We start from the raw sequence: 13,557 nt of genomic DNA, 5'->3' as shown, positions 1-13,557 counted from the left end.
ACAAAGGGGCAAACAAGACTAATAAACGAGACACACTTGGGACCAATGAACTCCTATCTGGGAAACCATAGAAACAAACCAGTGGTGGGAAAACTGAGAAGGAACATATGACACAGAAAACAAAAACACAGAACCCTGACATTACTCGACCTCGCGCCTCAAAAGAGTCCAACCGGAGAGGGGAGCAGACCGGCTAGGATGCCTCCAGGGTGGCCCCGGCCGTGCAGGTGTCCAGGGTGGCGCCGGTAACTCAGTGGGGCCAGGGTGGCGCTGACAGTTCAGGGGGCCATGGTGGTGTAGGCAGTTCTGGGGGCCATGGTGGATCAGGCCCTTCGGGAGGCCATGGCAGGTCGGGCTCTGTGGCCTTGACCTTTGGCCCGGCCACACTGATCTCAGGCTTGTGGGCTGGAGCTGGCTTGTGGGTTGAAGTTGGCTTAGGGACTGGAGTGGGCTCAGAGACTGGACCGGAGTCTGGAGCTGACTCTGGGACTGGAACAGATTCTAGAGCGGAGCCCGGAGCTGACTCTAAGACAGGAGCTGAGTCTGGAGCAGACTTTGGGACTGGAGCCATCACTGGACCCTGCACAGGGGCTGGAGCCATCACTGGACACTGGTCAGGGGCTCGAATCATTGTATGGGTGGCCCAAACACACACAAATGTAAGTGCCAAGACAGGCACTATGATGTCCTCTGGGAAAGGAGCGAATACAAAAACTGGAGTGGGCTCATGGGCTAGAGTGGACTCAGGGGTGAGATCCATCTCGGGACGATGGAGGGAGTCGCCTCTGGAGGAAGGAGGGAGTTACCTCTGGACTCGGGACGAAGGAGGGAGTCGCCTCTGGACTCGGGATGAAGGAATGAGTCACCACTGGACTCGGGGCGAAGGAGGGAGTTGCCTCTGGACTCGGGACGAAGGAGAGAGTCACCTCTGGACTCTGGTCATGGGCCTAAAAGGCCTAAAGGTACAAGTGTGGAGAACATTAAAGCTGAGGGCTCAGGCGTGGCGGTGGCCATCTTGGGTCGAGGCTCAGGAGTGGTGGCCATCCTCATCCCTGCACTGAGGACTTGGGGATTTGCTGGAGGATAGCAATGGACAGATCCCCAGAGGCGGTCCTCAGCCAGGATGGTGTTTGTAACGGTCAGTTCTTCTGTCACGTGCCATGGTGGATAAACATTCACGATGAGGAGGAATGAAGAAAGGAAGACTTTAAAGGGGACCTATTATGCAAAATTCACTTTTGCCTGGTGTTTGGACATAAATGTGTGTTGGCAGTGTGTGTACACAACCACCCTATAGTGATAAAAATCCACCCACGCCTTTTTTTTTAAATCCCTATAAATCATAAGCAGTGTCTCAGAACAAGCCGTTTCCAGATCTCTGGCAGTGTGACGTCACAAAAGCCACATGCCCTGCCCACAGTGTTGACAGACACTTAGGTTTGAACATAGAACCGCCCTGAGCGCGTTGTTTACAGTGAGTCCGCCATTGCTGCACTGATGAGAATGTCTCCCGAGCATTTAGGTCGTTTTGTAGCTGGATGGATTAATCCACATAGCTCTCTTAATTTACTCCCTAAATCTGAGCTGCTGAAAACGAGGTGGATTAACTTGATTAAAATGCTCCCTCAGTTCTGCCGAAATTCGTGTATGTCTGTGCGAATCATTTCACACCGGACTGCTTTGTGAACGAATATCAATACAAAGGAACAATATGAAACAGAGACTGTGCTAAAAATGTGCTACTCAAGGAGGATATACAACTTAAAACTGTTTGTGATCCATCTTACAGTCTCCAGAGTGACACTAAATACAGCAGTAATGAAGGTAAGGGCACTTTATTACAGTTCATCTGAGCTTATTTACGGGTATAAAGTTTATTAAGCACCACCCGAATGGCATAAGGTCTTTATATATTTGTTTACGGTTAGTTGTAACGAGTGTTTCTGTGTAATTCGCAATGTTTGTTGGTAATAATACAAGGATAAGAGAGAGAGAGAGTTTATGGATAATATTTTAATGCACACTTGCAGTGTTTTATTGAGCTCTTACAGTGATTTTCTAGAGTGAAAACAGACACTTCATCTTTTGTGTGAAGTAGAATAAATGTCATAAAACTCATCTGTATAGTTTTGGCCATCATTCGGACGGTTCAACAGGCCTGTACTAATATAGTAGATTAAAAACAAGAAGACAATATAAGTTATAACTGTAATTGAGCTAAACTATACCTGTTCTATCTCCATGCAGCATATATTCGCAGTTTCTGACATTATAGTGCGTCCTGACCAAGCGGCAACCTCCCCCTGTTTCTCGTGAAGCCAATACGGAAATGAATTAAACTGCAATTCATCGACTGGCCGCTAGGGACAGGCTGCAGAAGTGAGCAGAATCTCATTGACCATCATGTTAAATTAGTCAAGTTTACAGCAGAAAAAAACATGTTCACAGTCTGGTTCATATTGTGGTTTTGGTCTATACTGCGAATTTTGCCCTTCATGACAACTCTGAGGGGGGTGAATTTTTTTATAGCTCATCTGTTTAAATTATATTAAGCCTTAAAGTTCTGCATAATTAAGGGCGTGGTCACTTGAGTGACAGGTGGATTGGCGCTGCTGTCTGTGAGCCGTCATGTTACTTCAGCAGCTCATTTCATCTGCTGAATTTGGCATCTCAGTCATATTTGTGCCTTTTTCTGTATTATTTTATACAATATATGGCTTGCTGCATACTTGAGACAGATGTCAGTCTGTGTACATGTGCTCGCATGCGGAACACACGTTATTGGATCGTCGTGGCATTGGCTAAAAGTTTTGTTCATGAGATTTACTACAATGACAATACCAGGAGGATATACAACTCCGACAGCACTGCTTGGATATAACTAAAACTGCTGCACTATTTTGAAAAATTATACTTTGGATACGTGCTCATTAGTTTGAGAGAACATTTGAGAGATGTACATCTGGTACATATATATATATATTTTACCCAAGTGCCACGGATTGGATTCATCTCGCGATCTCTATTTCATTATAAAGGTATGAAATACCATTTGTGTTATTTGCACACCCCACACAAATTAATTAGCCTACTGGTGTTGGAGCATCTATAACGTTATTGTAAAAAATCACTGTAGATTTACAGTAATCCTTTAGTAGCCTACTTTCTAATGATATTGTTATCTTTATTAATATTTTAGATAGTATCTAAGATAGATAGCTAGGGCGGGCGTGGTTTCAGTCGCATGGGCTCCAACTCTTTGCCCATTTTCAGTTATCCGTGAGTGACGTGCGGTCACGTGCAGCTAAGATCGCCGCGGCCTCATTTACGCGTCAAAACTGCTGTTCAGAAATCTATGGGTGATGACACGGACACTACGTCCATATTTTTTTTACAGTCTATGGTCCTGACTGAATCCTGTCACCGGGAGAATCAGCTCTTGAAGCTCCGCCCTCTTAAGACGATCGCAGCAGCTCATTTGCATTTAAAGGGACCGCACTGAAACAGCTTGTTTTTGCTCAACCACTAAAAGTAGAAATTTTAACATGCTATCAAAAATTATCTGTGGGGTATTTTGAGCTAAAAATTAACATTCACACTCTGGGAACATCAGAGACTAATTTTACATCTTGTTAAATAGGGTATAATAGGTCACCTTTAATAATAATCCAGGAAACAAGAGTAACACCATCAAACACAAACGTATAATATGGACGAGAACCGTCAGAGACTGAGGGAGAACACAGGGAATATATATATATATATAGTCAAACAAAAGGGCAAACGAGACTAATAAACAAGACACACCTGGGACCAATGAACTCAAATCTGGGAAACCATAGAAACAAAGTGAAAAAAAATGGCAGTGGCAGGAAAACTGAGAAAAAGGAACATTTGACACAGAAAACATAAAGACAGAACCCTGACAGTGTTAAAGGGTTAGTTCACCCAAAAAATGAAAATAATGACATTTGTTACTCACCCTCGTGTTTTTCTACACCCGTAAGACCTTCGTTCTTTGGAACACAAATGAAGATATTTTTGATGAAAATCCGATGACTCAGTGAGGCCAGCAGGCTACTTTACACTTTCAGTACCCAGGAAGGTACTAAAAACATATTTAAAACAGTTCAGATGAGTTCAGTGGTTTGACCTAAATATTATAAAGCAACGAGAATACTTTTTTGTGCACCAAAAAAACAACAAAATAATGACTTTTCAACAATATCTAGTGATGGCCGATTTCAAAACACTGCTTCATGAAGCTTCAAATCTTTTGTTTTGAATCAATGACAAACTGCCAAACTGATGAAATCACCTGACTTTGGTTCTGAATCACTGATTTGAAAAAAAAAAAAAAAAGATTCGAAGCAGTGTTTTGAAAACAGCCATCACTAGATATTGTTAGTCCTTATTTTTTTAAATTATTTTAGTGCACAAAAAGTATTCTCGTCACTTTATAATATTAAGATTAAACCACTGAACTCACATGAACTGTTTTAAATATGTTTTTAGTTCCTGTTTTATTATTTAATAATTTTAATGTTTCTGGGCACTGAAAGTGTAAATTAACTTGCTGGCTATAGAGGCCTCACTGAGCCATTGGATTTCATCAAAAATGTCTTAAGTTGTGTTCCAAAGATGAACAAATGTCTTATGGGTGTAGAACGACATGAGGGTGAGTAATAAATGACATTATTTTAATTTTTGGGTGAACTAACCCTTTAAGATGAGTAAGCCTCTTATCAGATAATTTAACTTTTTATGACAAGCCAATGTTAAAGGGGACCTATTATGCAAAATTCACTTTTAAAAGGTGTTTGAACACAGATGTGTGTCTACGGTGTGTGTAAACAAACCAGCCTATAATGGTAAAAATCCAACCACTCCTTTTTTATAATCCCCATAAATCATAAGCAGTCTCTCCAAACAAGCAATTCCAGATTTCCCCTCTACTCTTACGCCAATGACTGGTGACGATATCCCCTATTAGTGTAGATACCACCCTAAATGAGCCGCAGCAGTACACCATTTCTGTTTCCTCGCTATAGCAGCTGGAGATGTCTGCGCCAAAAAATAAATAAATAACATTACAGATGTTCTGTTCTGAACATATGAATCTCCACAAATGCTTCACAAATGAGGGTCAGTTCAACCCTGGATTTGCACAAAAGATTAGCATGATGGTACATGTTAGTCGATGAGTTGAATCAACTTAAGCGTCTGGGGTCTGAGGCTGGTTTGGGCTCCTGGAGTAGTTTTGGCATGCCCTAACATTTGAGCTTTTTTCATATGCTTATAAACATTAATGACAAAAGTCTCACTACAGTGTATTCAGCAAAAAATAGGCTACAATACTATGTGAGCAACAAATATGTACATGTTTGTATTTTTGAGAGAATTATGTATATACATGGTTTTTGAAATAAAAATATAAGTCACTGAAATAAGGCCTCAAAACACATACTAAAAAATTTTTTCACAAGAATTTTGGGAACTATATATTTTAGTCAAGAGTTTTTGCTTCAAAGTGATGTTAAAATCATTCTGCCTACTCTGACACATAAAACAAGGTATTGATTTTAAATTTTGACAATTTTTGTTTAGAATGCGGCCATATACGAGGAGGCATGAATCTTCATGAATAATGCCGTGATTCACACCTGAGGAGATTAAGACCCTGCCCCTAATGAGCTACAAAATGAAGCCATTCAGTCAGGAATGTGACTGAATGAACTTAGAATGCAATGACAAAAGAAATAGATAATTTTTTGCTTGTAGTTTATTTAGAATATAGTTAACTATATAAATGAGAGTCAAAGACACATTTTGAGTACACAGTTATACCTGGAAATAAATCCTGTTCAAAGATATACAGTAAGTGAACACCTCATACCTGGCATTTGGCGTTTGGTGCACTGGAGAAAAAAAAAAGAAAAAGAAAAAAATCCTGCTTCCAGTCAGTGATCTCAGTATCATATGCATGCAGTCCAATGGCCAATATCTGGTCACTATGATTATTAAATCTGTGAGATAAAAGAAAAAAAAAAACCTTGTGTGAGCATGGATCAGATCAGCTATTGTATTAACGTTAGTAATAATGTCCACTCTTAACAGAAAACATGATTTTTGTGATCTCATGCATGCACATATTATTGCTCATCATGCAGGGCTCCACAATAAGGCCCGGGGACAGTGTGAACGACACTCGGGACAGTAGACAGAATGGTCACTTGCACGATCGGGCCAGTGCTGTATGGTGTGCGTTATATATCTTCTGTGATATCTAACTAATTGTTGATTTAACAATCTGTGTCCCTCACTTTACAAAAAAAAAAAAAAAACAACAAAAAAAACAAAAACACACAAGAGTGCACGCATGCACTTGACGTAGTCTAGGTTAGACTAGTGCGCGTGCATATTTAGAGTGTACACATTCACTGCGTGATCTAGTGTATTAAAATGCCTTTAGAATGCCCCAGAATTCAAGATAAGAGGCAAAAATATCCCTGTATATATTTCATATTTATATAATTTAATATAGTTAACCAATATTACACAAAGAGCACAATTTTTTCTCCAAATATTAGCATGATTACAAATGTGATATTAATTTTATTCAGCGTACAGTTAATGAACAAGAACGTAATATCAAGTGAGTTACATTTTACACACCAAATCACCTGTTTCGCTGTATTTCGCCAATGAAAATAGTTCCAAAGTCCACAGAATTGTTTTGCGTCTCTGAGCAACACTTCCTGAATGAATCAACTGCTTCAATTAATTGGTTGAATCTCAATGATTCACTCATTAACAGTGATTCACTGCCACCTACTGGCGGGTTTAATTTCACATTTAAAGTGTCTTCATTTTTTTAATAATTTCAAATAACAGTATTTAACGTATTATATTTTTTAACATTAAAAACATTTTTATGCATCTGTAACTGCTCTTGGCTGATAAACTTTAATAAAGTTTAATCTATTATATAGTTATATAGTTATACATTAGATTACAATTTATGTACCTGAAAATCTCCTGTTCAAACCTACATGAAAAACTTGAAAAGCACCATTTATTTCATTTATAAACATATAAATGAAATAAATAAATGGTGCTTTTCAAGTTTTTCATGTTCTGTTGTATTTATTTGTGCTATTACTCGTAATTTGGTTATTTGTTACTATTTTATTACTTACTGTTTATTTGTCTAACAATATATAAAATTTAAGTTAATCTAGTAGCTTTTGGTGTCATAACCCTATTTGTTGAGTTTAAATATAACAAATACAATGAAAACAATCACTATGCTTATTTTATAGGCCCATTTTCTTGTCTTTTACTTTTATTAATTTTTTGTTGTGGGGCCAGTGAAAATTTTGGCGGGGCCAGCCAGAGCGCTGCATACTAAGTAGTCATACTAAGTCCCTGGTTTCTGTGACGGGTCACAAATTTGAACCAGTGGCCCGACCGGGCAAGTAGAAAAAATCCTTAGCATTGAGCCCTGTCATGTGAAGTAAATTTTGTATAGGCCTATTGTATTTTAAATTCAATGAAAGATGTGACACATCAAAAGATGAGACGCATTAAAAGATTTGACACATTTACTATTTTTTTTTTTAATCTCATGCTCATAAAGCCTGCATTTATTTGATCAAAAATACAGAATACTGTGAAATATTACAATGTATAGAATATACTATATATTTCTGTGATGCAAAGCTTTAACCATTCCTTGCTAACAAAAGCTTAATTGATGTGGCACTAGGCTATTTTACAATAAACCCTTCATAATCTGTCCAAAACAGGCCGAAGAAATATTGTCTAAACATTCATATTGCTATGACATTTTATATATCTTTCTTGTCATATTATAGAGCCCATACATGTTAATGTGCAGTTCAATATGTTGCTAACACATTTTATTTCAGTATTTATTACATATTCAGTCGATTTCACTCATCTCAGTATAGCAATATTTTTGGGAAAAGCCATTAAGTCATGTTTACTAATGTAAGTTATGTGTAGTAAATGAAACAACGTGTCTGCCTGAATCATTCTCAAAGAGTCACAGAACATGCAGGATTCATATTTAATGCGGCTTTTTTGCGGCTTAATATTGACAGACACTAGTCTATATCACAGTTAGAATAAAGAATTTAGGAATAAAAAAAAACTTACCATTCACAATCCTCAACCTGATCAAGCTTGATCCTCGAAATGGAATTGAAACCAGTCATACTCTTCCTCTGAGGTAAATCATTTAGAATTATTCCTCACTGCATCTCAAAACGGGAAAGTACATGAATCTGACTAAGCTTGAAACATTTTTCTGAGCTGTGGGCATAGCTGCATTAGCGGATAATAAGATGACTTAAACAGACAATATTTGTTTTCAGTTTGACTTACATGATTTAAAACCTGACATTTTAATGTTTCTTTAGACATATGTCTCATGTTTGTGTGATTAGTATTCACCTAAGTTCATTTTCAGAGGACTATCAGAATGGTCTTCGTTCAGAGAGACGACAGATCACGCATCATGTTAGTTTTCTTTATTTTGCAAAAAGCACAACATTTTATTTTTACTCAAGAGTGTACACAAATAAAAGAAAACATTTCACAGATTAGAATGGTGTATAACTCTTAATTGTATGTCCAAAATCGACGGAGTATTTTGAGTATTTAACACTGAGGTGGTATCGCCGGTGTGACGGCCGACCCTTGAGTGTTAACTCCACAACAACTACATAAATGTATCCACTAACAATTCATAAATGTCCAGTTTCATTCTAAAAGTTGTAACTTCTTCCTGAGTCTGTCCATCAGTGTCCGATTTGAACATGTAAGGCTGAATACCACTGCTGACAATTTCTGACATTTTAGCTGCGTGAGATTCTCCAGTTTTGTTGTTGTTGAGTATCTGAAGCGTGAGCTGTTAAAGCTCTGCCCTCTTCTGGAAAGGGGGCTGGGAGCAGCAGCTCATTTGCATTCAAAGGGACACACACAAAAATGGTGTGTTTTTGCTCACACCTAAATAGGGGCAAATTTGAAAAGCTATAATAAATTATCTGTGGGGTATTTTGAGCTGAAACTTCACATATTTCAGCTCAAAAAACCTTGACGTTTTTATGGGGCAGTTGTGGTCTGATGGTTAGAGTTGGACTTGTTACGCCTGCCCACTGCTCCTGGTGTGTCTTCATGGAGCGTGCGTTCAATACTCGCTGCGTATGTGCACTTGGATGGGTGAAATGCAGTGAAATTGGCCACACATCACGTCATGTCATTTCACTTCAGATTCAGAGACTTATATTACATCTTGTGAAAAGTGGCATAACAGATCCCCTTTAATGCAACTGGTCTGAGGTCCACATTTGTAATGTCTTTATAAGACATTAACTCAAACATACATTTGTCCTCTCATGGTCATTATTGTAGTACTGTGTTTCTCACTGGTCCCAACAATGTAGGTGATTTCAATGATTTGCTGTCCTTGTGGAGGCATTTGGTACTCACAGCGTACACATACACATACACTGACCTGTAGAGCATGTCGAGGATATGAGGCTGTTATAAAGAGCTCTAAACACAATGTTTTCACACTCTCCCAAACACCATCCTCTAACTCAATCAAGAGTTATGCAATACCATACACACATTACACATACTTATACCAGCTGGAGAGGACAGTGAAAAAATGAGGCATTTTTCACACTGCATCATTACAGATACGTGTCTTGCCTCCTCTGTGGTTTTCAGATTTCCATTGTTTTATTACATTATTATGAAGCTTGTTATGCTGAGATTGTGAGTCACACCAGTGAAGCATAAACTTCATATTAAATAATTGTTTTGGGACAAAATTAGAAAAGTTGGCATTAAGTGTAATATAAAATTCTGATAGAGAGATCTGCTTCAGTGCAGTGAATGATGGTCATATATTTTTTTGTTTTTTCTGCCTTTAATTTTAACTGTTTTCTGTCCTGTTTCTCATTCACTCCCAAGACTCTTTTCTTATTATTATTTAAACTCTGTTAACACACACACTCTCAGCAGCATAAACAGCCATGGATGGTGAGAAAAGATAGCTGTGAATGCATTATTAAAGCTCTGATACAAACTCAATTGTTCAGTCGAGTAACTCATTCTGTCAATATTCAAACCTATATTTTCCTTCTCTCTTTTCCATCTAATCATCTAGAAGTAGATGGCTATTACTGCCGGCCTGTCTCATCATATGTCTGTCTACTGTGCACAGATGGGAGATTTTAGTGAGCTTGTTTTAAGTGGTAGGATATTTCTTGCAAGACATGAACTGGTTTTTGACCCAAATGGGGATTTCCATAGCCTATGTCTATAGTGCAGGTTGATGTATGCATTTATGGTGATCTTTTTTTTTTTTTTTGCCATGGCCAATTAATTTTGTCCCCACCACTTTATGAAGTGGCGCATGGCAGGGATATTGTTTTTTTTTAAACAATTGGCCCTCTGGCTTGTCAATCACTGCCGTGCCGTTCCTTGTGAGAGACGTGCGTGGATTGGCCCTCTGGCTTGTTAATCACTGCCATGACGTTCCTTGTGAGAGACGAGCGCGGCTGCACGCTCCAGTAACTTTCCACACTCCACAGGCGCCGCGTGCAATGTTTTTGTCAGGAGACAGGAGTAACAACTGCAGATTATGAGTTACCTGCGGTGAGTCCGACATAATGAATCCACTAACACAACACAGCAAATGCCAGTGGTAAACACTCGTGTTCCAATACGAGTGTTTACGACTTTTCGGAGGCGTTCCTTCGAAGGAGGGGGGTTATTCTTAAGCATACGCTCATTTAAAAAACTCAGTAACGGTCTTTGGTTTCTCAGTCGACGAAAAGATTCTCTTTAGCACCTTTAAGATTTCACTTTTTTAACTTTAGTTAGTGTGTAATGTTGCTGTTTGAGCATAAACATCTGCAAAGTTACAAAGCTCAAAGTTCAATGCAAAGGGAGATATTTTCTTTTACAGAAATTGCTTTTTAAGGACTAGAACAAACGGCTGGTAGGGACTACATCAAGCTTTTACTCATATTGGTGACATCACAAACCCCAAAATTTACATAAACCCTGCCCCCTGGAACATGCAACAAAGGGGCTGAGGCCATGTTGGGCTGCTTTAGAGAAGTGGAAGAATTTTTCTAGTAGAGTGTTGTTGCCATGATGTCCTTTTACGCCTGACTGCTTCACAAACTAGGGTCAGTTCAATCCTGAATACATGACAGCACATGCTTGTCGATGAGTTTAATCAACTCCACAGCAGCTACATTCAGGAACATTCAGTTGCATTCTACAAGTTGTAACTTCTTCCTGAGTTTCCCCAATCAGTGTCCAACTCTGTTTTGAACAATGTAAGGCTGAACACCGTTACTGACAATCGTCATTTTGGCTACATGAGATTCTCCAGGTTAGTTGTTGTTGAGCAACCGAAGCACAAGCTGTAAAAGCTCTGCCCTCTTCTGGAAAGGGGGCTGGGAACAGCAGCTTATTTGCATTTAAAGGGACACGCACAAAAACGACATGTTTTTGCTCACACCCAAATAGAGGCAAATTTGACAATCTATAATATATGATCTGTGGGGTATTTTGAGCTGAAACTTTACAGACACATTCTGGGGACACCAGAGACATTAAATTTTGTGGGAAAAAAAGGGGCATAACAGGTCCCCTTTAAAGTAGATTTATTTGTAAGGGTTGATTCATTTCAATCTGTTTTAATTTACATCTTGTATATACATAGAGTTCTCAGATGTTTTGAGATCTGTGCTGAAACATTCTGATTTAATTATGTTCTTTCTGGTTGTCATTGTCATCTAATATCCTCTCTCTTTCAGGCCCGCTATAAGCAGAGTTTGGACCCTACAGTTGATGAGGTGAAGAAGTTGTGTACCTCACTACGGAGAAATGCCAAAGAGGAACGTGTTCTCTTTCATTATAATGGCCATGGGGTGCCTCGACCCACCGTCAATGGAGAGATTTGGGTCTTCAACAAGGTAAGGCAAAAAGTGTGTGTATGTGTGTGTGTATGTATATGTATGTATGTGTATATATATATATATATATATAAAATATATTAGTCTCTCCACACACCACATAGCAGTCATTAGCAGTAGTTTGGTTACTCTTGTACTTACTGAAGTTTTTAAAGTGAATTTGTTTTGCAAACTTGTTTTGGAGTCTAGTTGTCAAAAATAGTCTCTCTCTCTCTCTCTCTCTCTCTCTCAGAACTACACCCAGTACATCCCTCTCTCCATCTATGACCTACAGACGTGGATGGGAAGTCCCTCCATCTTTGTATATGACTGCTCTAACGCAGGGATCATTGTCAAGTCATTTAAACAGTTTGCATTGCAGAGGGAGCAGGAGCTGGAGGTATGTGATATTACACATGCACAATCACATGCACACTCACTCATGCACACACCATCATGGTCCAATGTAAATTCAATATGTTATTTATGTCTGAGAAAAATGTTTAAAAACATGCTCAAGCTGCATTTTCCCAATAACTGAAAGTGGGTGCTGATTCTGTCTGTCAAGCTTAAAGGAACACTCCACTTTTTTTTTTGAAAATAGGCTCATTTTCCAACTCCCCTAGAGTTAAACAGTTGAGTTTTACCATTTTACCGAGTTTTACTTTGCTGCCGTACCATGGGTGCAGCAGGCGCAATGATATTACGCGGCATCTCCTGTGCAAGCAGGGGGTCACAGGCGTTGCATAATATCATTACACCTGCTGCACCCATGGTACGGCAGCAAAGTTCCTTGATTATTACGCCGGAATGAGAGTATAGTTCCTAGCCATATCGGCCTAGAAAATCGCAACTTTTCATTTTCCGTCGGTCTAAGTACACAATGTAATTACAGAAGAGTCAAGTTTTAAATAGGAAGAATATTGAAACTCTTTGGTAATTTTTGAGTGAGATGCTAACGGTCTAATCAGATTCAATGAACTATGCTAAAAGTGGTACCGCCAGACCCGTAGATCAGCTGAATGGATTCGAAAATGGTAAAACTCAACTGTTTAACTCTAGGGGAGTTGGAAAATGAGCCTATTTTTAATTATTTTTTTAAAGTGGAGTGTTCTTTAAAAAAAAAAAAAAAAGGGACAGTATCATAAAAGTGGTCATATAATTTGAGCGTTATAGTTGTAACTCAGGGTCACCTCAAAAACAAGGGAGAGATGGATCCATACATAGTGAGATTTATTATTAGAATAACACCAATAAATTCAATGTGAAGACCAGAGAACCAGGGAACAAAATGACCACACCAAAACATACAGCCATGTAGGGCAAGACTTGAGAAAGATTACAGGAAACATTAGGGCTATTTATACACATATACAGCAAGGGCTAACAAAGGACAGGTGAAGGTGATTAGTTGCAATGGGAACAAACAATGGTATCTATGGCAACAAACAAGGGTAACTGTAGAAACTAACAAGGCAGGAAAGACAAAAGGAACTAAACGCAGGAAGTGAACATAGAAACAATGGAAACTGAAAAACACTTCAATATAAAA

General features: G+C 38.9%; 1 protein-coding gene across 8 annotated transcripts in view; it reads left to right on the top strand.

Annotated features, from left to right (window-relative positions):
* Positions 1-13,557, top strand: part of rptor (regulatory associated protein of MTOR, complex 1) — a 431,784-nt gene that overhangs the window by 197,270 nt on the left and 220,957 nt on the right. For all 8 annotated transcript variants that reach the window (XR_010893517.1, XR_010893518.1, XR_010893516.1 and 5 more), the window contains exons 5-6: positions 11,868-12,026; positions 12,259-12,405. Coding sequence is in view for 5 of the 8 variants with exons in the window: in XM_067374808.1 (XP_067230909.1) it covers positions 11,868-12,026; positions 12,259-12,405 (306 nt within the window). In the remaining 3 variants the exon portion in view is untranslated. The remainder of the gene's footprint in view (positions 1-11,867; positions 12,027-12,258; positions 12,406-13,557) is intronic.

The sequence above is a fragment of the Chanodichthys erythropterus genome, chromosome 21 (assembly GCF_024489055.1).
Source record: "Chanodichthys erythropterus isolate Z2021 chromosome 21, ASM2448905v1, whole genome shotgun sequence".
In the NCBI taxonomy this organism is placed as follows: domain Eukaryota; kingdom Metazoa; phylum Chordata; class Actinopteri; order Cypriniformes; family Xenocyprididae; genus Chanodichthys; species Chanodichthys erythropterus.
The sequence above is the reverse complement of the archived record's forward strand: the minus strand, read 5'-3'. Positions and strand labels throughout refer to the sequence as shown.